Raw genomic sequence first — 25,487 nt, 5'->3', positions numbered from 1 at the left:
TGCAAATTATAAAAATATAATTTTTAAAATATTTTTATATAATTTAAAAATTATATTTTTATAATTATGTTTTAAAATATAAAATCATTAAATTCACTAGAGAGATTGGTTAAGAACTTCTACCAGGCAACATTTAGTCTGGTTTAAATTACACCAAAGCCATTGTTTCCTTTCCCTTCATCTAACCAGGAAAAAAAAAAAAAATTTCAGATGGGTAGTTTGGCAACTTTCCTTGGAGAAGGAGAAGGTATCAACCAGGGATAATCAGCCACTGCCCAATTACTGAGCTTTGGTCAGAAAGGGATGGAAGTCCTGGGCTCTTGCTACACTTTATTCATAATTAATCAGAAAACCAGTTATTCTGCTCCTGAATTTTTGGGAACTGTCTGTGTACCCTAAATTAAAATAGTGGTCTAAATTAATAAAATTTTATTATTCCTTTTATTGCTCTCATAAGAAAACAGGGAATAGGCAAAAGCATAAAATACCTAGGCAACTCCACATAACAAGATAATACAAAAAAATTCAGCAAGTGGCTGGGCATGGTGGCTCATGGCTGTAATCCCAGCACTTTGGGAGGCCGAGGTGGGTAGATCACTTGAGGTCAGGAGTTCCAGACCAGCCTGGCCAATATGGTGAAACCCTGTCTCCAGTAAAAATAGAAAAATTAGCCGGTCATGGTGGTGTGCACCTGTAATCCCAGCTACTCGGGAGGCTGAGGCAGGAGAAACACCTGAACCCGGGAGGCAGAGGCTGCAGTGAGCTGAGATCAGGCCACTGTACTCCAGCCTGGGCAACAGGGCGAGACTCCATCTCAAAAAAATAAATAAATAAAAATAATAAAAAAGTGAAAATAAAGGAAATAGATTAACGTATATAAGTTCAAAGACTAGCTTCCTTTTTTCTACAGACAGTTCAGTCATTAAGGAAATACTGTCATCTCTCAATATCTGCAGGAGATTGGTCCTAAGACCCCCAGTGAATGCCAAAATCCCAAGTCCCATATATAAAATGCACAACTCCCATAATATAAAATGGTGTAGTATTTGCATATAACCTTTGTATGTCCTTCTGCATACTTTAAATCATCTCTAATTACTTATAACACCTATAACGTACAATGTAAATGCTATATAAACTGCTCTTATAGTGTATTGGTTTTTCTTTTCTTTTTTTTTGAGACGGAGTCTTGCTCTTGTTACCCAAGAGTGCAATGGCTGGAGTGCAATGGCATGATCGCGGTTTACTGCAACCCATGCCTCCCGGGTTCAAACAATTCTTCTGCCTCAGCCTCCCAAGTAGCTGGGATTTTTTACAGGTGACTACTACCACACCCAGCTAATTTTTGTATTTTTAGTAGAGACAGGGTTTCACCATGTTGGCCAGGCTGGTCTCGAACTCCTGACCCCGTGATCCACCTGCCTCGGCATCCCAAAGTGCTGGGATTAAAGGCAAAAGCCACCGCACTGGGCTTTTCTTTTTTTTCTTTTTTTCTTTTTTTTTAAGACAGAGTCTCACTCTGTTGCCCAGGCTGGAGTGCAATGGTGCGATCTCAGCTCACGGCAACCTCCACCTCCCAGGTTCAACCAATTATCATGCCTCAGTCCCCAAAGCATCTGAGACTACAGGTGTGTGCCACCACATCCAGCTAATTTTTTTGTATTTTTGGGAGAGATGGGTTTTGCCATGTTGCCCAGGCTGGTCTCAAACTCCTCGGTTCAGGTGATCTGCCTGCCTTGGCCTCCCAAAGTGCTGGGATTACAGGTGTGAGCCATTGTGCCTGGACTTGTTTTTTCATTTGTATAATTTTGAATTGTTGTATTGGGCCTTTTAATTTAAAAAATATATATATTTTTGATCCATGGGTGGTTGAATCCCCAGATATGAAACTTGCACATACAGAGGGCCAACTGTCATTTAGATGTCACTGCATAAATAAGCATTAGCTGTAATTTTTTTCTTTTTTTTTTTTGAGATGGAGTCTTTGCTTTGTCGCCCAGGCTGGAGTGCAGTGGCACAATCTTGGCTCACTGGAACCTCCGCCTCCCAGGTTCAAGCAATTCTCCTGCCTCAGCCTCCCGAGTAGCTGGGACTACAGGTGCACGCCACCACGTCTGGTTAATTAATTATTTTTTTATTTTTAGTAGAGATGGTGCTTTACCATATTGGTCAGCCTGCTCTCAAACTCCTGACCTCAGGTGATCCACCTGCCTCAGCCTCCCAAAGTGCTGGGATGACAGGCGTGAGCCCCCACACCAGGCCTTCAGCTTGCTTCTTAGGAAAGTACATATTTAATGTCCATTTCCATGGTAAAGAATTATTTATGCTTTGATTTGGGCCTCAACATGAATTTTAAACAGAAATCCATTCAAAGTATATGTGTAATAACCTTTTTTTTTTTTTGGAGACAGTCTCACTGTCGCCCAAGCTGAAGTGCAGTGGTATGATTTCGGCTCACTGCAGCTTCAACCTCCTGGACTCAGCTGATCTTCCCACCTCAGCCTCCTGTAGGTGCACATGACCACACCTGGCTAATTTTTTGTAGAGATTGGGTTTCAACATGCTCCCCAGGCTGCTCTTCAACTCCTGGGCTCACGCGATCCGCCCACATAGGCGTGCGCGACTACACCCGGCCTATGTGTAATAATTTAAATGTCCCACTGTCCCTGCTGTATTTGACTAAGGATATCAATGTTTCTCTTTGAAATCTACTATTAGCCTTCACCTTATTGTGTGAAATTCCAGCTGAACACTGAAAACCAGTCTCCCTCTCTATGGCTGCTCTCATTTCCTCCACAATCACTGCTCCCACGGTGAGCTGCAGGTCTGGAGAGGTGAGGTTATCAAGCTGAAGAGAATCGAGCCATTGAAATAAGCCTTGTTTTCGCATTCCCTCTGAAATGAATTAAGAAGTCACATTTAGACATTTAAAAAAATGATTTAATTGTGCTATCTAATGTAGAAATACTTAGATTACAGGTATTTAGACATATAAGTTTTCACAAAAAAATGGCATCCAGTTTAGAAGACTAACTATGAGAGAGATCAATTTCTCCTTCAGAGTGATTCCCGCAGCTTGGCTTCAGCATAGGCTGAATTTTTTGTACAACAAATATTTTGTATTAATATCATCTTTCACGAGCAATGATTTTAAAACACATTTTCAGCCAGGCATGGTGGCTCACGCCTGTATTGCCAGCACTTTGGGAGACCAAGGTGGGTGGATCAACTGAGGTCAGGAGTTTAAGACCAGCCTGGCCAACATGGCAAAACCCCATCTCTACTAAAAATACAAAATTAGCTTGGCGTGGTGTTGCAGGCCTGTAATCACAGCTACTCAAGAGGCTGAGGCAGGAGATTCGCTTGAAACCAGGAGGCGGAGGTTGCAGTGAGCCGAGATTGTACCGCTGCACTCCAGCCTGGGCGACAGAGCAAGACTACATCTCAAAACAAACAAACAAACAAATAAATAAATAAACAAAAATAATGAAAACACATTTATCTCCCCAGTTGTCTTGAATTTTCTGTCTCCTACCATATTTAACTACTTGAACATCTCCAAGAAATTTTTTTTCAATTAGAAAATATTCACAATTAACTCAAGCTTCAATACAAGCTTTTTAACATTTACATGTTTTTAGAGGTGGATTCCAGCTGAGTAACTTAAAATCCACTCCGAGGCACTAGATTTATTTCCCTGACAAGCTGTTTTAAGTTAGATGTTGCTTGGGACTTAGGACCTTGAAAATATCTTATGCTGAGTACATACAAATCTTTATCCCCAAATTTACACTCTAATCCCTCAGCTCTACCTCCCTACAGACGAACTTTTCCTGACTGCCTACAGAAGAACTTTTCTTGAATTTTTGTTTTGTTTTGTTTTTTTGAGACGGAGTCTCGCTGTCACCCAGGCTGGAGTGCCGTGGCCGGATCTCAGCTCACTGCAAGTTCCGCCTCCTGGGTTCCCACCATTCTCCTGCCTTAGCCTCCCAAGTAGCTGGGACTACAGGCGCCCGCCACCCCCCCCAGCTAGTTTTTTGTATTTTTTAGTAGAGACGGGGTTTCACCGTGTTAGCCAGGATGGTCTCGATCTCCTGACCTCGTGATCCGCCCATCTTGGCCTCCCAAAGTGCTGGGATTACAGGCTTGAGCCACCGTGCCCGGCCCCATGAATTTTTAATTATAGTTTCCAACTAAACATAACTAAAATCAAACTTTGTCTTCCTTCTCAAATGTTCTTTCCCAACTAACTCCCTATTTCTATTAAGGGCTTAAAACCCACAATAATATTGGCTTATTTTCTTTCTTTCATTCTTCATTATGCAGGCATTTTAGTCAACAAAGGCTACTTTAAAATATTTCACATATCCATTGCAACCCACTCCACCACCCTATTTTATTCAGGTTTTCTTTATTCTTTTTTTTTTTTTTTTTGAGACTAAGTCTCGCTCTGTTGCCCAGGCTGGAGTGCAGTGGCACGATCTCAGCTCACTGCAAGTTCTGCCTGCCAGGTACACGCCATTCTCCCGCCTCAGCCTCCCAAGTAGCTGGGACTACAGGCGCCCACCACCACGCCCGGCTAATTTTTTGTATTTTTAGTAGAGATGGGGTTTCACCATGTTAGCCAGAATGGTCTCAATCTCCTGACCTCGTGATCTGCCCACCTCGGACTCCCAAAGTGCCAGGATTACAGGCCTGAGCCACCGTACCCGGCAAGCTCTTACTACTCAACTCTGTTCTTCTTTCCTTTGCTTAAACACATCTATATTTTAGGGTTTATTGCAAGTTTATCTATCACGAAGTCCTCTCCTTCAACTATTCTAGCTAGCTTCCAAGTACCACATTAAAATCCTTAACCTTTTATCTGTAAAAGGAAGTAGACATAATTGTTGTATTTTTTAAGACAGAGTGACACTCTGTCATCCAGGTTGGAGTGTAGTGGCATGATCTTGGCTCACTAATATATACTAGTATACACTATTTTAAATGATGGATGTTTTAATAGTATTTATTGTTCTTAATATGTGCAAGCCTTGGTGTTTCAGGAAAATAGATAACAAAAAAAAAGAAAAGAAAAATACACGCAAGCCATTGTGCTGAGGAACTTTATTTTATTTTTTGAGAGAGTCTCGCTCTGTTGCCCAGGCTGGAGTGCAGTGGTGTGATCTTGGCTCACTGCAAGCTTTGCCTCCCGGGTCCACACCATTCTCCTGCCTCAGCCTCCCAAGTAGCTGGGACTACAGGTGCCTGCCACCATTCCCAGCTAATTTTTTTTGTATTTTTTTTAGTAGAGACAGGGTTTCACCATGTTAGCCAGGATGGTCTCGATCTCCTGACCTTGTGATCCACCCTCCTCGGCCTCCCAAAGTGCTGGGATTACAGGCGTGAGCCACCGTGCCAGGCCAAGGAACTTTATTTTTAAAAACTATCTTTTGGGCCGTGCGTGGTGGTTCACGTCTGTAATTCCAGCACTTTGGGAGGCTAACGCGGGCAGATCACGAGGTCAGGAGTTTGAGACCAGTCTGACCACCATGGTAAAACCCCATCTCTACTAAAAATACAAATACAAAAATTAGCCAGGCGTGGTGGTGCACACCTGTAATCCCAGCTACTCAGGAGGTTGAGACAGGAGAATTGCTTGAACCTGGGAGGCAGAGGTTGGGTGAGCTGAACGAACTCCCCCTCAAAAAAGAAAAAAAACTTTTAAAAAACCCTGTCTTTTGGCGGGTCAATCTCTGCCTCCTGAGCTCAAGCGATCCTCCTACCTCAGCCTCCCAAGTAGCTAGGACTACAGGCAGATGCCACCATGTCCAGCTAATTTGTATTTTTTGTAGAGGCGGGGTTTCACCATGTCACCAAGGATGGTCTCAAACTCCTGGACTCAAGCAACCCCCCCATGTGCCCCCATCTCCCCAGCCCCCAGCCTTGGCCTCACAAAGTGATGGGGATTACAGGCATGAGCCACCATGTATGATCATAAGAAGGAGAGCATAATTGTTAAAAGAACATTCTGCAGTCAAGCAAGGTTCAAATATTGGCTTCATAACCTACTGACTATATGACTTCCGACAAGTTACATAATTCTCTAAGCTTCAGTTTCCTTGTCTACAAACTGCACTTCATATAGCTGTTATGAGGATTAACAGACAGTCTATTAATTTTTATTTTTTTTTGAGACAGAGTTGCTCTGCTGCCCAGGCTAGACTGCAGTGGAACGATCTCAGCTCACTGCAACCTCCACTTCCCAGGTTCAAGCAATTATCCTGCCTCAGCCTCCTGAGTAGCTGGGACTATAGCTGTGCACCTCCAGGCCCAGCTAATTTTCGTATTTTTAGTAGAGATGGGGTTTCACCATGCTGGCCAGGCTGGTCTTAAACTCCTGATCTCAAGGGCTCCCAAAGTGCTGGGATTATAGGCGTGAGCCACCGTGCAAGGCCAAAAGGTAGTTTTTTAAAATAAAGTTCCCCAGCACAGTGGCTTGTGCATTTTTTTTTTTTAATTATCTATTTTCCTGAAACACCAAGGCTTGCATATATTAAGAACAATAAATACTATTAAAACACCCATCATTTAAAACAACTTATACTAGTATATATTAGCTTTGGGAAATAAAAATATGAATAATTTATTGTAATTGTGTGACTTTCTGGACCATTTTAACTTAGCCAGCATGGTGGCAAATGCCTACAACCCCAGCTACTCAGGAAGTTGAGGCATGAGAATCACTTGAACCCCGGAGGTGGAGGCTGCAGTGTGCCAAGATCTCACAACTGCATTCCAGCCTGGGTGATACCAAAAAATCAGTGTTGCACATGGAAATTAAAAAAAAGAAAGTTATATAATAAGATGTGGTACAGAAAGGTAAGACCAAAGAACACCTTTCTTATGATAATTAAACTTCTGACTCTGGTCCCAGAATAATAAAATATCAAATATCAAAAGCTTATATGCCATGATTTTGCTTCCTTTATAAGCGGCACATCTTTATTGTCCATTATATTTTGTCCAAAGAACTAAAGGATCTGCAGCCTCTAGCTTGACACAGTTTGCATTATCAGGATCAGAAAATAAAATAATTCCTTAAGTCACAAGCTTCCCTGGGCAGTTTTACTACCACCCTTCTGCAAAACACATTAAAGGCATATCATACAATTGTTCAGCAGCAAAAGCAAAGTTTACATCTTACATCTTTTTTTTTTTTCTTTTTTTTTTGAGACAGAGTCTTGCTCTGTCGCCACCCAGGCTGGAGTGCAGTGGCGTGACCTCGGCTCACTGCACCCTCCGCCTCCTGGACTCAAGCAATTCTCCTGCCTCAGCCTCGTAAGTAGCTGGGATTACAGGCACCTGCCACTGTGCCTGACTAATTTTTGTATTTTTAGTAGAGATAGCGTTTCACCATGTTGGCCAGGCTGGTCTCGAACTCCTGACCACAGGTGATCCACCAGCCTCGGCCTCCCAAAGTGCTGGGATTACAGGTGTGAGCCACCACGCCCAGCCAAAACATGAAACTTATGCAGAATTATTTGCTCTGGGGACATACAACTGAATTTCATAATATTCAATTAAAAAACAGACCTCATTCTGGCGGAGGTTGCAGTGAGCCGACATTGCGCCACGGCACTCCAGCCTGGGTGATAGAGTGGCTCCGTCTCAAAGAAAAACAAAACAAAACAAAACAAAAAACTCTCATTCTTATGCAAATTCTTAGACCTGGAATCTAGGACTATCATAATCTAACATTATCACAAAAGCAGTTTTGTTTTTTTTTTTTAGATGGAGTCTTGCTCTGTCGCCCAGGTTGGAGTCCAGTGGTGCGATCTCGGCTCACTGCAACCTCTGCCTCCTGGGTTTAAGGAATTCTCTGCTTCAGCCATCCAAATAGCTGGGATTACAGGCGCGTGCCACCACACCCAGCTAATTTTTTTGTATTTTTAGTAAAGACGAAGTTTCACCATCTTGGCCAGGCTGGTCTTGAACTCCTGACCTCGTGATCCACCCACCTCAGCCTCCCAAAGTGCTTGGATTACAGGCGTGAGCCACTGTGCCCGGCCACAAAAGCAAGTTTTTATTGTTCTAATTCTATTCAAATATAAGAAAAAAAAAATTAACCTTCAAGTACATGTTATTAAAACACTTCATACAGATTGTATCACAAGTTTTTTTCAGATAGATAAAGTAAAAAATGAATTTATTTTAAAAAACCCATTTATCATTTCCTAACACATCAATATCCAAGTAGAAAATAAAAGCCTGGGCAACATAGTAAGACCCTGTCTCTACAAAAAATTTTAAAATTAGCCAGGCATGATGGCGCATACCTGTAGTTCCAGCTACTCTGCAGGCTGAGGTGGGAGGACTGTTTGAGCCCAGGAGTTCAAGGCTGCAGTGGAGCCATAATTACATACCTGTGAATAGCCACTGATAGCCACTGCACTCTAGCCTGGGCAACATAGTGAGACTTCCATCTCCAAAAAAAAAAAAAAAGACAAGGAACTAATAATTAGGATAGGATATACAAGGAACTCTTGCAAATCAAAAAATAAATAATTTTACCATTTGTCATGGAAAAATGGGCAAAGATTATAAAAACGTAAATCACAGAAGCAGAAACTCAGCTGGCTTACAAGTGTATGAAAAGATCTTCAATCTCAATTAGTAATCACAGAAATGTAAATTAAAGCAAAACAAACAAACATTATACTGGCAATTATTTATTTATTTATTTATTTTTTGAGACAGAGTCTCGCTCTATCGTCCAGGCTGGAGTGCAGTGGTGCGATCTCAGCTCACTGCAAGCTCCGCCTCCTGGGTTCATGCCACTCTCCTGCCTCAGCCTCCCAAGTAGCTGGGACTACGGGCGCCCACCACCACACCAGGCTAATTTTTTTGTATTTTTAGTAGAGACGGGGTTTCACCATGTTAGCCAGGATGGTCTCAATCTCCTGACCTCGTGATTCACCTGCCTCAGCCTCCCAAAGTGCTGGGATTACAGGCATGAGCCACTGCGCCTGGCCAGCACATTTTTTTTTTTTTTTTTTTAAGACGGAGTCTCACTCTGTCGCCCAGGCTGGAGTGTAGTGGCACGATCTCGGCTCACTGCAAGCTCCGCCTCCCAGGTTCACACCAGTCTCCTGCCTCAGCCTCCCGAGTAGCTGGGACTACAGGCGCCCGCCACCTAGCCCGGCTAGTTTTTTGTATTTTTTTTAGTAGAGACGGGGTTTCACCGTGTTAGCCAGGATGGTCTCGATCTCCTGACCTCATGATCCGCCCGTCTCAGCCTCCCAAAGTGCTGGGATTACAGGCTTGATCCCAAGGATTACCGCGCCTGGCCTATTTTTAAACATTAGATGATATGAGTTGTTGAGAATATGGGGGAAACAGGAACTTTTATGTACTCCTACGGGGAATGTAAACTGTTACAGTAGGACATTAGAAGCAATCAATGAATTCGTCACCAGGGAAAATGGTCTGTAAATATGGTGGATCCATATCATGGATTATGCTGCAAGTAACAGCCATCGAAGCCATCAATTACAAATAAATACAGCCACATGGAGAGATCTCTAAGGTCACTACTGAAGGAAAATTAAGAAAAAGAATGAGATCTATTAATAGCACAAAATCATCTTGTAATTAAAAAGCACATATACAAAGCAATACTGGGTAACTTATAAAGATATAGGCCGGGTGCAGTGGCTTACGCCTGTAATCCCAGCACTTTGGGAGGCCGAGGCGGGTGGATCATTTGAGGTCAGGAGTTCAAGATCTGCCTGGTCAACATGATGAAACCCCGTCTCTATGAAAAATACAAAAATTAGCCGGGCTTGGCGGTACATGCCTGTAATCCCAAATACTCTGGAGGCTGAGGCAGGAGAACTGCTTGAACCGTGCAGGCGGAGGTTGCAGTGAGCTGAGATCGTGCCACTGCACTCCAGCCAGGGCGAGAGTGACGTTCCATCTCAAAATAGAGAAAAGAGAAGAGATATATACACATCTAAGATATATCAAGTATATCAGTGGGTACAAGAGGGTGAGTGGGGTACAGAGGGAGTGGGAAAATCACTATGAAGGGTAAAAGTAGCAAAATACAAAGAGAAGGGCCTTGTGCAGCCCATGTAATAATGTGCTAAGAAGTGAGTAGAAATTTTGAATCACTCAACTCCCTATACCTGAGGTCCCCCTTTAAAAAGCTCACCCTTCTTATATATTAGTTAACCAAAACACTAAGTTACAATAAAAATTAAGCCACCAATGACAAAGTGCTCAGTCAGCCTTCTATTGATTTTTTTGTTTTTTGAGATGGAGTCTCCCTCTGTAGCCTAGGCTGGAGTGCAGTTGTGAGATCTCAGCTCACCATAACCTCTGCCTCCTGGATCCTGGTTCAAGCAATTCTCCTGCCTCAGCCTCCTGAGTAGCAGATTACAGGCACGCACCACCATGCCCAGCTAATTTTTGCATTTTAGTAGAGATGGAGTTTCACCATGCTGCCAGGTTGGTCGTGAACTCCTGACCTCATGATCCACCCACTTCAGCCTCCCAAAGTGCTGGGGTTACAGGCGTGAACCACCGCGCCAGGCCTCTGCCTTCTACTGATAACACTAACCTGCCCTAGTTATATCTAAAAGAGAAATTTACTTTCATACAGATTTCACAGCTTCTCAACAGCCATATACCTGGAAAGATAAGAAAATTTGTATATGCTTCCATGTGAGTCCTTGTGATTCATTCAGGCTGTAGTTTAAGTTTCCTTTCAATTATTCCATGGAGAATCAGCATGACCAAGCAAAGCAGGTTCCAAAGGCAGGAAGCAGAAGCAATATGATGTTATGGAAGTACCTTTCTGAACAGTCTCTTCTGCTGTTGTAGGGCCTTGGGGCAACCCTTCAATGTAAGTGCTTGGCAACAAGTCTGCTGAGATAGGCTGACCTTGTAGCTTTTGTAGTCTCTCTTGTACAGCACTGGTCAGATCTATGTAAGCCTCATCAATGCTGGCACGTTCAATCACAGCAAAACGCGACATTATCTCCATCACTTCAACACTGGCTTCCCGGTACCTAAGAAGTGTAAGGATCATTCATGCAGGCAATAAACAGAGGCAACCTTGAGATTGTCTGCTCCACTCCCACCCTGCCATAATGAACAATAATACACATAATCAAGAGACATGTGGCTTAACAGAGACTAGAAAGTAGTAACTGAAAGGGTCAACAGGCAGGCAGATGGTCAATAATAGAAGCATGGAAACGGAAGAACCACGGAGGCAAATATTTTTAGCACAATGCCAGAACTACCAAGGTAGAAAGCATTCAGACTATGAACACGTCTATATGACAAGGAACTCTATAAAAAATAAAGAAATGCCTCACATTTGTGTATTACTGTGATCACCCATTCTTTTTATTTTCATATATCCACCAAGAAACCTTCTGCTTCTAATTTTGTCTCAAAAAAAAAAAAAAAAGGGTGATTTACATAGAACACTGCACTGATCAGTGAACCAGAGCATATGGTCTTCCCCAGGATAATATTTCTCACCATAAATTAACAAACTGGCATATGGATTTTATACTTCAGTCAACGGTGAGTTTGGTTAACATGTAAACTGGTCATCACCACATACACACACATGCCTTAACCAACCATTTATGGATATACTAATATTCAAATTATCAAACTGAAGATAAGCACCTAGAATGTGGTGATATGTCTGGGTGGGCAGACAACCGTCCTCAGGGTATACATACCAATCTCACCATATGTCTTCTATTCAAACTTTAATAAGCAGCTCTTCTGCCTGTATAGCTAGTTTTCTGTGACAATATACAGATATTTTGTTCTTTTCTTTTTTTTTTTTGAGATGAAGTCTCGCTCTTGTCCCCCATGCTGGAGTGCAATAGCAGGATCTGGCCTCACTGCAACCTCCGCCTCCTGGGTTCAAGCGATTCTCCTGCCTCAGCCTCCCAAGTAGCTGGGATTACAGGCGCCTGCCACCATGCCCGGCTAATTTTTTAATATTTTTAGTAGAGATGGGCTTTCACCATGTTGGCCAGGCTGATCTCGAATTCCTGACCTCAGGTGATCCTCCCATCTTGGCCTCCCAAAGTGCTGGGATTACAGGCATGAGCCACCACACCCGGCCACTATACAGATATTTTCTTTGCTTTGGTTTGGACCTGCTTTGTAGTGTCCAGTTCTTTGTTCCTATTGAATTTACATTTACCATAAAAATGAAAACACTGGTACCTCTTCACCATGACACCCATAAAAACTAGTATAATCATTGTTCTAAAACATTCTCAAATTAGAGAAACACTTGACTTTTTTTTTTTTTTTTAATCATTATTTGAGCCAGGAAGAAGATAGGCCTCAAAGAAAATAAAGAGCAAGACCACGCACGGCGGCTCACACCTGTAATCCCAGCACTTTGGAAGGCAGAGGTGGGTGGATCACCTGAGGTCAGGAGTTCAAGACCAGCCTGACCAACATGGAGAAACCCCGTTTCTACTAAAAATATAAAATTAGCTGGCATGGTGGCACATGACTGTAATCCCAGATATTCGGGAGGCTGAGGCAGGAGAATCACTTGAACCCAAGAGGCGGAGGTTGTAGTGAGCCGAGATCACACCATTGGACCCTAGCCTGGGCAACAAGAGTGAAACTCCATCCCCCACTCACAAAAAACAAAAAGAAAAGAAAAAAGAAAGAGCAATATGCTCACGTACAAAGCCAGAAAAGGATACTTGCAATATTGTGAAATATATATGGGGTCTTCATCTCAGTTTCCTGGCATACAACTCCAGAAATCCTTGGAATCACCCAAGTTTTGTCTTTTTCTATGCTAATGTTGAATAATAGCTTCAGAAGGGTTGGAACCTTTGGCCCCACCCCCTCAACTTCTGGGGAGGGGAGAGGAGGAGAGGTCTGCAGGTCAAGTTGATCACCTATGGCCAACGGTTTAATCAGTCATGAGTACATAATGCAGCCTCCCTAAAAACCCAAGAGGACAGGGTCCAGAGAGGTTCCAAACAGCTGTAACGGTAGAGATTCCTGGAGGGTGACTCATCCAGGAAGGGCATGAAAGCTCCACACTCCTTCTCACATGCCTTGCTCTATATATCTCTTCATCTTCATGTTTTTTTTGACAGGATCTCATTGCTGTCCAGGCTGGATGCAGCGGTTTGATCATGACTCTCTGCAACCACAATCTCCTGGGCTCAAGTGATCCTCCCACCTCAGCTTCCCGAGTAGCTGGAACTAGAGCTGCATGATACCATGTCTGGCTAATTTTGTGTGTGTTTCTTTTTTTTTTTTTTAATTTTGGTAGAGACGAGGTCTTACTATATTGCCCAGGCTGGTCTCGAACTCCTGAGCTCAAGCAATCCTCCTGTCTCAGCCTCCCAAAGTGCTCGGATTACAGGTGTGAGCCACCATGCCCAACCTAACTGTATTCTTCATAATATCCTTTATAATAAACCAATAAACATAAGTAAGTGTTCTCCTGAGTTCTGTGAGTCACTTCAGCAAATTAATCCAAAGAAGGGATTGTAGGAACCCCAACTTAAAGCCAGCTGTTCAGACGTTCTAAAAGCCTGGACTTGTGATGGAAAGGAAGGAGGGGGTGTTCTTGTGGTACTGAGCCCTCAGCATGTGGAATCTGAAGCCATCTCCAGGTAGACAGTGTTGGAATTGACTGGGAGGACATACAGCTGGTGTCTGCTGATTGGTGTGTGGGGAAATACTTCCACACCTTTAGTCATAGATGTCTTTTGTGTTGATCGTTCTTGTGGTGTGAGAGGAGAGGAAAACCATAGTTTGAGTTTTTCCAAAACAATACTTGATTTCAGTGCTTCCTCACAGCCTCTTGAGCAAATCACTGCAAGGCATTTTTAAGAGTATCTGGAAAACTTAATCTTCAGTCAAGTCTATCTTCTTTTCTAGCAATAATTCCAATGTGGGTCTGGCTATGCTACTCTACCTTTAGACTTCTAATTCATAGAATTAGAATTCAGAAGTATCTCAGGTCCTGAGTCAAAGCATGATTCCTATACCACACCACATAGCACAATGTATCTTGAGAACATAGATATTAGAATCTTAAAAAACACATGTGAATCCTCAGTCTTTCACTTAGCTGTCTGAACTTTTTTCTTTCTTGAGACAGGGTCTGACTCTGTCACCCAGACTGGAGTGCAGTGGTGCGATAAGGGCCCACTGCAACCTCTGCCTCCCAGGCTCAAGCAATCCTCTCACCTCAGCTTCCCAAGTAGCCAGGACTGCAGGTGTGTACCAACATGCCTGGCGAATTTTTGTATTTTCTGTTACAGACGGGGTTTCCCCATGTTGCCCAGGGTGGTCTCCTGGACTCAAGTGATCTGCCCACGTCAGCCTCCCTAAATGCTAGGATTATAGGCGTGAGCTACCACCCCCAGCCTAACTTAAATTATTTAACTTCTCTGAACTTGATTCCTTATCTGTGAAGGGGGAGTAATATTAGTACCTACCTTATAACGATGTCAGATTTAATAGAGATATTGCCTACAGAGAGCTTAACACTGTGCGTGGCATGTGATAATAGGTTCAATACATATTAGCTGCTAGGATTAAAGGCTGGGGTTTGTGCCTACCTCTGACTTAGCTATGCTGATACATATCCCCCAATCCAAGGCGAAACTTCTAGTATTTGCAGAGAGATAGCTTAATCTAAAAACAAAGAAATCTCCCTTGATATTGTTCAATTATAGCAACTAATTCCTGATATTGTACTAGAATGTCAGTTTGACTCAGCCTTTCCTGGAAAAATTATGTTTCACAGTCAATTTAATTACTTCAAATACTTTAGATTTTTGGATGGAGAACATGGGAATTGGTATTAAGTCTCAATTTAACAACCAATTTTGAACAATCAAGGAACTGAATAGATATGAAAGGCAGCAACTCTTATGTGTTATAATGGTTTTGAACTGTCCCCAAAACACAGTATTAAAATCTGTTTTTCATTTCACAGAGACAAGATGGCTGACCAAAAAGAATTTTTTCAGATGTTATTTACATGGAACAAATTCAAAACACCAGTTCCTAGACTCATGGAGTATTATTTTCGACTCCTGTATGTCTCCTTAAATAATGTTTTTTTCTTACTTGGTGAGGTTAGCTTTCCCACGGGACTCACGAACTTGTGCCAGTAGAAGATCTGGACATAACTTCTTAGCATCATCTGCCCACATACTTCTAGTGACCCCAAATGCACGAGCTTCATAACTCACTGCAATTATTCTAAGGTTAGAAAAAAAAGGAAACAGAAAATATATTACATGATCACAAGCAAAAATAAGTAACATTTAACACAAGTAATCTATAAACATATCAGAAACTTTTTGACCACATATGCCATCATTCAATCCAAAACAAAGCAGTTCAGAAATCTCAAAAGTAGGGCCAGGCACAGTGGCTCATGCTGGCAATTCCTGCACTTTGGGAGGCCAAAGCAGAAGGACTGCTTGAGGCCAGGAGTTCAAGACCTGCCTGGGCAATATAGTGAGCTCTGCCCCGCCAACCAATCCTCATCTCTACCCACCCCTCAAAAAATAAAATCAGCTTGGCATAGTGGGGCGCTCCTGTAGTTCTAACTACTTGGGAGGCTTAAGAGGGATGATCACTTGAGCCCAGGTAAAAGCTGCTGTGAGCTGATGATGCCACTGCACTCTGGACAGGACAATAAAGACCCTGTCACCACCACCACCACAACAAAGGACCTACCGCAGTGCCACTGTGTTACCGTTGAATAGTTGTAACAATGATACATACCCACCACCCTTCCATGATTTGTACTGTACAACTGCACAAGGTTTATTCCTCAAATGAGGATTTTGCCGCTGCTCCACTTGAACAAAAAAACAGTCCATGTCCACGAGAGCAACCACTCGATCCTGTCCAGTAGCCATTTTTCTGTAACACAACATTTTATGGACAGTTAGAAAAACACCTAATCCAAAATGCTAGGGAAAACTGTAATTCCACTCTTTCACTGATTAGTTACCATGAGCATGGGAGCATGGAAACTAACAAGAATGAAATAGGCATTTAAATATACAGGTTGAGTATCCCTTATCTGAAATGCTTGGGATCCAAAGTGCTTGAGACTGCATTTTTTCAAATTTTGCAATATTTGCATTATAATCACCAGTTAAGCATCCGTAGTCCAAAAATCCTAAACCTACAATGCTCTAATAAATATTTCCTTTGGCTGTGTTGGTGCAAAAAATGTTTTGGATTTTGGAAGACTTCAAATTTCACATTAGGGACACCCTGAGTGGAAAAAATAGTTTTTGTTTTTAAGATTCTTTCACTCAACAACAATCAACAAGGTAGACTTCTGTGATCAAATGTGTGAGGATTTCTCCCCACCAACAAGCAAGCAATCAATTCTGCAGCAGACACCACGTGGGTATCCTCCAATTCGAGTCTGACATTACCTACCTGGAGAAAGCGTCAGATCTCACAGGTTGATGGCTCAGTCCCACAAGACTGCTCCCTACTTCTGATGTCAATCACAAGCCACAGTTTGTGTTACCTGTGCTTCTAACTGACTGGATATAAATTGGGAATCTCATGAGTCCCTCTTTGGGTTTGGTTAATTTGCCAGAGTGGCTCACAGAACTCAGGGAATCACATTTATTAGTTTATTATAAAGGATATACAGTTGAAGAGATACACATGGCAAGGTATGCCCTCCCTGGGAACACCACTCTCCAGGAACCTCCTTTTGTTCCTGTCCAGAAGCTCTTCGAACCCTCTCCTCTTGGGCCTTTTATGGAGACTTCATTAGATGGGCATGACTGACACACATGTAGAAATGTGACTGGAGAAAAAATATATGATCTAATATTAATAGACTGGGGAAACTCAGCAAGGCCTGTCTATTCAGATTCTTCCCGGCCTCACTGGGTAGCATTCCTTCCTCCAGGGTATGGGGTAGGACCTCTTCTGAAATGAAAGTCTTATGACCCATAATCAGAAAGGCAGGGGAAGATGAGAGTCCTGCTCTGGGCAGGTGAAAGTCAGAGAGAGATTCTGTTTTCTGAGGCTTGCTTCAAGAGCTCCAACATTATAACGAAAGCTAGGGGAGTTATGAGCTAGGAACCATGGACAAAAACTAACATACATATATCATAGTATCACAGATACTCAACCTGTACTGCTGGCATAAGAATAAATTAGTACAATTTTATGAAAGCAATAGGTATTAAAAGCTTTAAAAACACTTATCCTTAAAAGAACTGACCACAAAATACAAAAATAGCCAATTGGCCCATAAAAATAGACTCACCATCATTAGTCATGGGGAAATGGAAATTAAAATGCACATCACCAGGGTAAGAGAACCAATACTGAATCTAGCTGATAGACAAACCTCAAGTATAAATTCAGGGAAAAGAGAAAGAGAAAATAATATACAACATCATAGCATTCACGAAAAATGTCAACCTTTTACTCTGAAATACTTTTAGACTTACAGAAAATTGCAAAAATGGTCGAGTTCTCCTACTCCCAGTTTCCTGATGTTAACATCTTACTTAACATAATTATCAAAATTTAAAAATGAACGTTGGTATATTATTAACTACATACTTTACTCCCCCCAATCTGTGGCATTTCCTCGGTTGTTCCTTGTTTTTTATGACCATGACACTTTTTTTTTTTTTTTTTGAGACAAAGTCTTGCTCTTGTCCCCCAGGCTGGAGTGCAATGGTGCGATCTCAGCTCACCACAACCTTCACCTCCTGGGCTCAAGCGACTCTTCCGCCTCAGACTCCCGAGTAGCGCCTGCCACCTTGCCCGGCTAATTTTTGTATTTTTAGTAGAGACGGGTTTTCACCATGTTGGTGAGGCTGGTCTCGAACTCCTGACCTCAGGTGATCCGCCTGCCTCGGCCTCCCAAAGTGCTGGGATCATAGGAGTGAGCCACCGCGCCTGGCCCGGCCAACCATGACACTTTTAAAGAGTATTGCTCAGTTGGTTTTTGTTTGTTTGTTTTTTTAGACGGAGTCTCATTCTGTCACCCAGGCTGGAATGCAGTGGAGCCATCTTGGCTCACTGCAAGCTCTGCCTCCCGGGTTCATGCCATTGTCCCGCCTCAGTCTCCTGAGTAGCTGGGACCACAGGTGTCTGCCACCACGGCCAGTTAATTTTTTTTTTTTTTGTATTTTTAGTAGAGACAGGGTTTCACCACCTTAGCTAAGATGGTCTCAATCTCCTGACCTTGTGATCCGCCCGCCTCGGCCTCCCAAAGTGCTAGGATTACAGGCATAAGCCACCTCACCCGGCCTGGACAGTTATTTTGAGAATGTCTCTTAATTTGGGTTTGTCTGGTGTTTTCTCATGATTAAGATTATGCATTTTTGGCAAGAATATAATGGCAGTGATGGGGGGGAATACATGCTGTCAATATATCTTATTACCTATTTAACCATGATCAGTGAAATGTTTTTTGCCACATTTGTCATTATAAAGTTGCTATTTTCCTTTTGTAACTTAAAAATATCAAAGATACTTTCAGACAGCAAACATTCTGTTTCTCTTCAATCTTTCAATCACTAAGCACCCATCAGTGGCTCTTGCCTGTAACAATTACTTTGTAGCATTCTGTGATTTTTCTACCTATTAATGTAAATTTCTTAAACACAAAAGAAAACTCAACCTAACATAAACATACAAAAAGGTACAAATGGTAGCTTGGAAGAACAAACCTTACATGCTTGAGAGTGGATGCCAACTATTATTTAACATTTTTAGTAATCTGGAAGAACTACAAAGCAGTGGCTCCCAAAATTTGCTATACATTAAAATCACCTGGGAACTTTTACTTTTTTTTTTTTTTTTTTTTTGAGACAGAGTCTCGCTCTGTCGCCCAGGCTGGAGTGCAGTGGCACAATCTCGGTTCACTGCAATCTCCGCCTCCCAGGTTCAGGCCATTCTCCTGCCTCAGCCTCCACCTCCCGAGTAGCCGGGATTACACATGTGCGTACCACCCCGCCCAGTCTTTTTGTATTTTCAGTAAAGAAGGGGTTTTGCCATGTTGGTCAGGCTGCTTTAAATACTATTGATATTTGACTTCCACAACTGTATATACTAACTTAATCGGTATGGGTATGACCTGGGCATGGGTTTTTTCTTTTTTTCTTTTGTTGATGTTTCTGAGATAGAGTTTTGCTCTTGCTGCACAGGTGGGAGTGCAATGGCACAGTCTCGGCTCACTGCAACCTCTGTCTCCCGGGTTCAAGTGATTCTCATGCCTCAGTTTCCCAAGCAGCTGAGACTACAGGCGCATGCCACCACGCCCGGTTAATTTTTGTATTTTGAGTAGAGACCGGGTTTCACAATGTTGGCCAGGCTGGTCTCGAACTCCTGACCTCAGAAGATCCACCCACCTCGGCCTCTCAAAGTGCTGGGATTACAGGCATGAGCCACCGCGCTCAGCCTGGCACGGGGATTTTTGTTTTGTTGTTTTTTTCCTAGACATAGTCTCGGTCTGTCACCCAGGCTGGAGTGCAGTGGCGAGATCTCAGATCACTGCAACCTCCACCTCCCAGATTCAAGCGATTCCTCTGCCTCAGCCTCCCCAGTAGCGGGGACTACATGCGTGTGCCACCACGCCCGGCTAATTTTTTGTATTTTTAGTAGAGACAGGGTTTCACCGTGTTAGGTGAAACGGTCTCGATCAGGATGGTCTCTATCTCCTGACCTAGTGATCCGCTCGACTCTGCCCCCCAAAGTGCTGGGATTACAGGCGTGAGCCACAGCGCCCGGACGGAGATTTTTAAAAGCTCTCCAGTTAATTCCAATATGCAGCAGTTTGGGAGCCAAGATCTACATAAGACAATCGAAACACCAGCAATCCATGATTTAAATACGAGAAACACAGGTTATACAGTTGAGTGAGCACCCAACTGTATTCTAAAAAAAGTATTTCAAAAACTAACAACTACCTTGAAAAAAAACGTCTTACAACTGCAAAGCAGGAGGGTGAGTGGAAAGAAAAATAATTGAAATCACAGTAGTCAAAGCATTAATTCCTTATAAATTCCAATCGACCACTCGCCTAAAACAGGCAGAATGTGATACTTTAAACATTTACCAGTTAAAACCATAACATGCCAGAAATCCCTTTACTTTGAAGGGGCTTTTCTGTAGTACTGGAACAGATTGAGCCAACGAATAGTATTGTCACAAAAAAAACACGGGCTAAGCACCATATTAGGTCCAAATACCAGAAGTGGAGCAGGAATAGGAAACGGTGATTTAAGTTCAGCAAACCATTTACTAAGCACACAATCACAAAAACAGACATGCAGACTTTAACAGATAATAAAGCTTTTGAGGTTTTCCGTTTATGTATTTACTCGAGAAAGCAAGAGCTTTATTTATTTATTTTTGAGACGGAGTTTCGCTCTGTCGCCCGGGCTGGAGTGCAATGACTCCAACTCATCTCACTGAAACCTCCGCCTCCCGGGTTCAAGCGATTCTCCCATCTCAACCTCCTGAGTAGCTGGGGTTACAGGCGCGCGACGCCACGCCTGTATAAAAATACTAAAAATGCAAAAATAATTTTTGTATTTTTAATAGAGATGGCGTTTCATCATGTTAGCGAAACTCCAGGCTGGTCTCGAACTCCTGACCTGGGTGATCTGCCCGCCTCGGCCTCCCAAAGTGCTGGGATTACAAGCGTGAGCCACCGCGACCGGCCAAGAGCTTTATAAAGATGGAAAACGAAGCAGACTTTCTGCCCAAGCCAATGCTTTTGGATAAGGATTACACTACTTTGAAATCTTACGTATAGCACTTGGCCAACTATCAAAACTGCACAAACCTTCACTAATTGCAATTATTCCCTTTAACATCTCGAGTTACCCCAATCCGCACAAAACAAGTTTAGTGCCCACCAGGTAATAATACATTCAGGAAAATAATTCCAAGACAGAGGTTTAAGAACTACAGAGAAAAACATACTTTTTTCTACAAGAAAAATCTTAGAGGACAGTACCAGGGCCTTATCTCTGTTAGCATGATTTATATTTCACGTAACGTTGGCCCAGTCACTGCTACATTATAAAACCAATAGCCAAGGCAACATAGAAAGTCTGAACACATTGACAGCGAACGGTTCTAAATTTTCTTACCAAGGTAACAAACACCTGGCAAAACTGCCAGCAGCGGGTGCCGCAAATGCTGGGCTCGGGGTCCACTGGAAGGAAAACGGAAGGGCTCTTGAATATCTTTTCGCCTTTCTGGGAGCAGGCCAGTGAGTTTCGAGCGAGATTTGTTCGCTGTGACGACGGAGAAACCGAGAAGGGGTCGTAAAGGAGCTTGCCCCAGCAACCGCCCCCAGCAGCAAAAAGCCGAGAGCGTCACGCCCAGCTACGAAGCTGCCAGACTGAGGTCAGACAGCGCGCGCGCTATGAAGGGCCGTTGACGCGGCTGCGCACCGCGGCCCTTCCGCTTCCCGCCCCGCCCATCCAGGCTCAACCTTCACCCGGGAGCCGCCACTTCCGCGGGCGCGTGCGCAGTGGCGGGCCGGGCGCGTGCGCAGCGCCGGCATCTTCCCAGCGCGAGCTGGTGCTCACGCTCCTCCTCCAGCTTCCCACCCCCGCTTGCCAGCAGCGGCCCGGTACCAACGGGTGGTCTCGCCGAGGGAGCTGTCGTGCCTCGCGGTCCCGGGACTGCAGTGGTGTGCGCTCTCGGCGCGTGGCGCTAGGCGTGGCGCTAGGCATGGCGATGGATCAAGTAAACGCGCTGTGCGAGCAGCTGGTGAAAGCGGTGACGGTCATGATGGACCCCAACTCCACCCAGCGGTACCGGCTGGAAGCCCTCAAGGTAGCTGGGGTCCTGGCGTCCTGGGGCGATCCCGACACTCTCTCCCAGCCCCAGCAGCTCCGGTGCCGCCTGTAACTGGGGTAGTCTCCCGCCCACGCGGCCCCTGGACCTCCTTTTCCAACTCTTCGGGACCTTCCCTTCGCGGCCCTCCGCGCCTCTCCCAAACCCCCGCCTTCTCTACTCGCTGTTCCTGTCCTTTGCCTGGGACACTCCGGTCCCTAGCTGCTTCTCATCTCGCCGCTGCTTCCCACAGCCCTCTCCTCCCCCTGTCCTCTCTTTGCACTCTTGTTCGCAACACGACCCTCGCCCATTTTCGTTCCCCAAACCCGACATCCCCTCGCCTTCCCGAGGCGCACGTGTAGATCCCGCCCCCAACACCAGCTTCATTCTTTATGGTCTCCCTTGCACTAAACGTTTTCTTGCTGGCTCACTCCTCTGACCCGAACTGACCGAGCTCCAGCCCCTCTAGTACCCTTATGTTTATATCCTTTAACATCTCTCGCTAACTTTCGTTTGTGTCTTGGACATTTTCTGAGGAAATTCTCGCACCCCTACTTCTCCCATGTTTTTGAATGTGATATTTTTAGGCTATTTTGCGCAAAGATAATTTCTACCACTTACTTTGCATTTTAACAAGGGCACTTTGGTTTCCTGAAAGTAGTTTGCTTGAGACCCGAATGCTCTGCTCTTGGGACTGACGTATGTTGCAGTTTGAGGGTCCTAATACAATTCAAGCTTACTTACCCACAAAACAACGTGTGTGGGCTGTGAGAAATGGCCATTTAGGAGAAAATACTTGTGCTGTACATTTTTAAAGTGATGTTAACTTCAAAAAAGAGAGTGACCACCACTTGGAGGAAATGTTACAATACGTGTATGTATGCCACAGGGTTTGGAGTCAGAAACAGTTGGCTTCTATTAGTTTGGTTTTTATTATTAATATTTAAAGTAGACACAAAAGTGGGGAGAATACGACAGTGATTCTGCATGTTCCTGTCACTTAAATTCAGCAATTAAAGATTTTACCACATTTGCTTTTTCCACCGCCTGTCCTCTCTCCCTGCCTCGAAGGTTTTTAAAAGAAACCCTAGAAATTGTTATTTCACCCCTATGTACATCGGTGGATGTCTCTAACAAAAAATTTCTTATTCCTTTGGGTCCATTTTTTTCCAACACTAGTAGGGCTACTGTTGGCCACAGCATGGAAAAAATCTGGAACCATCACACTGGAAGAAATGTTTATCAATTCTTTACTGATAATATATATATGATATATATACATAAAATAGAGTGGACACCACTTGGAGGAAATGTATATATATAACATTTTATATATTTTTATATTTGTATATTAAATATGTATTTTAAAAACAACTGTGCTTGGAGATCCATATAATATTGATCTAGGTTTTGCAACTTAAACATATAGCTTAGGTTGGAATTTCCTTTTGAGTTAGGGTCTCACTCTGGTTGTCCAGGGTGGCGTGCAGTGGTGAGATCTTGGCTCACTCCAGCCTTGACTTCCCGAGCTCAGGTGATTCTCCCACTACTTCAGCCTCCTGAGTAGTAGCTGGGACTATAGGCGCCTGCCACCATGCCCGACTAATTTTTAAAAATATTTTTAGGCTGGCATAGTGGCTCACACCTGTAATCCCAGCACTTTGGGAGGCTGAGGCAGGAGAATTGCTTGAACCTGGGGGGCAGAGGTTGCAGTGAGCCGAGATCATGCCAGTGCACTCCAGCCTGGGGGACAGAGTGAGACTCCGTCTCAAAAAAAAAAAAAAAATATATATATATATATATATATTTAGTAGAGATGGGGTTTCACCATGTTGCCTAGGCTAGTCTCAAACTCCTAGACTCAAGTTGTCCACCCATCTTGGCCTCCCAGAGTCCTGGGACAGGTGTGGCCCTGGTTGGAGTTTCTTAAGATGAAATTCTTTAGTCCCTATTCTCTCAGCCCTCCAAAGGAAACACTAACTTTTCTTCTTTCAGTTTTGTGAAGAATTTAAAGAAAAGTGTCCTATCTGTGTCCCCTGTGGCTTGAGGTTGGCTGAGAAAACACAGATTGCCATCGTCAGACATTTTGGCCTTCAGATCCTGGAACACGTTGTCAAGTAAGGAGCTCTTGGACATTACCACTGAAGTCTGAGATAACATATTTTTATATCTTATATAACCTATAGAGATGCTGTTTAGGTGAGTAGAGAAGAGCAGTCTCCAAGAAGAAAGGAATGATCCCCTAGATGTTATCAGAACCTCACAGGAGCTCTCATTCAAGATTTAACCTTTCTTTTCTTCAGTTTCTTCATCCATGTAAAGTGTGTGGTACATATTACCCATTCAACAATTATTACCTGCCATTTAGCCAATACTTACTGAGCTCTGACTATGTGCCAGTAGCCCTAGAAGCCTTTTTAGAGTAATGCAATGTATAGGTCAGTAAATCTCTCATTAGGCACTGGGGCTTTCTTTTTTCTCTCTCTCTTTCTGAGTTTGTGTGCTTTCTCTGGGTAGTACATCCAAAGTAGGATTATATGAGAATAACTGAAAACCCCTCCTAACTTGATTGTCCTACCCTCAACACCTGCCAGAAGAGGTAGCCTTCAAGACTTAGCCATAGTTTTTCTGGAATTATTTTGTAAGCCAGCACAAAAAATGAGTGATGTCAAAATTGCATTTTCTGAAAAGCAAGTACATTGCTTGCACTTGTTGGAGTACGTTGTTGGAGTTGACCTAGGTGTATATTCAATTTGGGCCCATCAATAAAATCATGAGGAGAAACTGATGTGTGGTACAAATCTTGTGCAGATTCCAGCTAATGGACCACTGCATATATAAAACCTTTTCCCAAGAATTTTTCTGTTAATATTTTGGTTAAATGTAGATCATTTTTGTCCATTTGTTGACGGGTACAAAATCAAAAGTATAATTTCGTAATGAAATCTCCAGTGGAATCAAATGTAGAAATCAGTGCTATTCTCTTGTAAAGGCAAGACTTCTAAAGTGGTTCTATTGACTTTATGCATTTTGGTGGCCAGGTTTCGGTGGAACGGCATGTCTCGATTGGAGAAGGTCTATCTGAAGAACAGTGTCATGGAGCTGATTGCAAATGTAAGGAACGGGTGGTTGGGAGACATGTTTCCAAGGTAGTTTAGGCAAAGCGTGACTTCTTCAATAGAGAGTTTGTGTAAAAATTCACTGTTTCTAAATAGGTCAGACAGCACAAGAAATCATAATTCAGGCCAGGCACAGTGACTCACAACTGTAATTCCAGCAATTTGGGAAGCCGAGGTAGGAGGATCACCTGCGTCTAAGAATTCGAGAGCAGCTTGGGCAATGCAGTGAGACCCCATCTCTACCAGAAATACAAAAATTAGCTGAGCGTGGTGGCCCATGCCTGTAGTCCCAGCTACTCAGGAGGCTGAGGTGGGAGGATTGCCTGAGCCCAGGAGGTCCAGGCTGTAGTGAGCTGCGATGGTGCCATGGCACTCCAACCTGTGCAACAGAGCAAGACTCTATCTCAAAAAAAAAAAAAAAAAAAAACAGCATAATTCAGTATATGTCTCTTACTAGGTTTGATTAATCACTCTTGTGCATTAACTTCTATTTTTTAA

At 43.3% G+C, this 25,487-nt stretch overlaps 2 protein-coding genes across 8 annotated transcripts in view; one reads left to right on the top strand and one right to left on the bottom strand.

Annotated features, from left to right (window-relative positions):
* POLH (DNA polymerase eta) overlaps positions 1-21,542 on the bottom strand; it is a 49,635-nt gene extending 28,093 nt beyond the window's left edge. For 2 of the 4 annotated variants that reach the window (XM_021937322.2, XM_003897648.4), the window contains exons 1-5: positions 21,177-21,542; positions 15,805-15,945; positions 15,139-15,273; positions 10,837-11,054; positions 2,726-2,895 (exon numbers count right to left, since the gene is read on the bottom strand). In XM_021937322.2, coding sequence (XP_021793014.1) covers positions 2,726-2,895; positions 10,837-11,054; positions 15,139-15,273; positions 15,805-15,941 — 660 coding nt within the window. In that variant the 5' untranslated portion in view covers positions 15,942-15,945; positions 21,177-21,542. Of the gene's footprint in view, positions 1-2,725; positions 2,896-10,836; positions 11,055-15,138; positions 15,274-15,804; positions 15,946-21,176 lie in introns of those variants that run through there. The other 2 variants (XM_009205248.3, XM_031667096.1) reach the window with 2 other exon arrangements.
* Positions 21,543-21,546: 4 nt separating this feature from the next.
* Positions 21,547-25,487, top strand: part of XPO5 (exportin 5) — a 53,495-nt gene continuing 49,554 nt past the window's right edge. For all 4 annotated transcript variants that reach the window (XM_003897637.4, XM_021937319.2, XM_021937320.1 and 1 more), the window contains exons 1-3: positions 21,547-21,870; positions 23,866-23,987; positions 24,912-24,984. In XM_003897637.4, the coding sequence (XP_003897686.1) occupies positions 21,766-21,870; positions 23,866-23,987; positions 24,912-24,984 (300 nt within the window). In that variant the 5' untranslated portion in view covers positions 21,547-21,765. The remainder of the gene's footprint in view (positions 21,871-23,865; positions 23,988-24,911; positions 24,985-25,487) is intronic.

Source organism: Papio anubis, chromosome 6 (assembly GCF_008728515.1).
Source record: "Papio anubis isolate 15944 chromosome 6, Panubis1.0, whole genome shotgun sequence".
Classification (NCBI taxonomy): Eukaryota; Metazoa; Chordata; class Mammalia; order Primates; family Cercopithecidae; genus Papio; species Papio anubis.
This window is presented reverse-complemented; position numbering and strand designations above follow the sequence as displayed.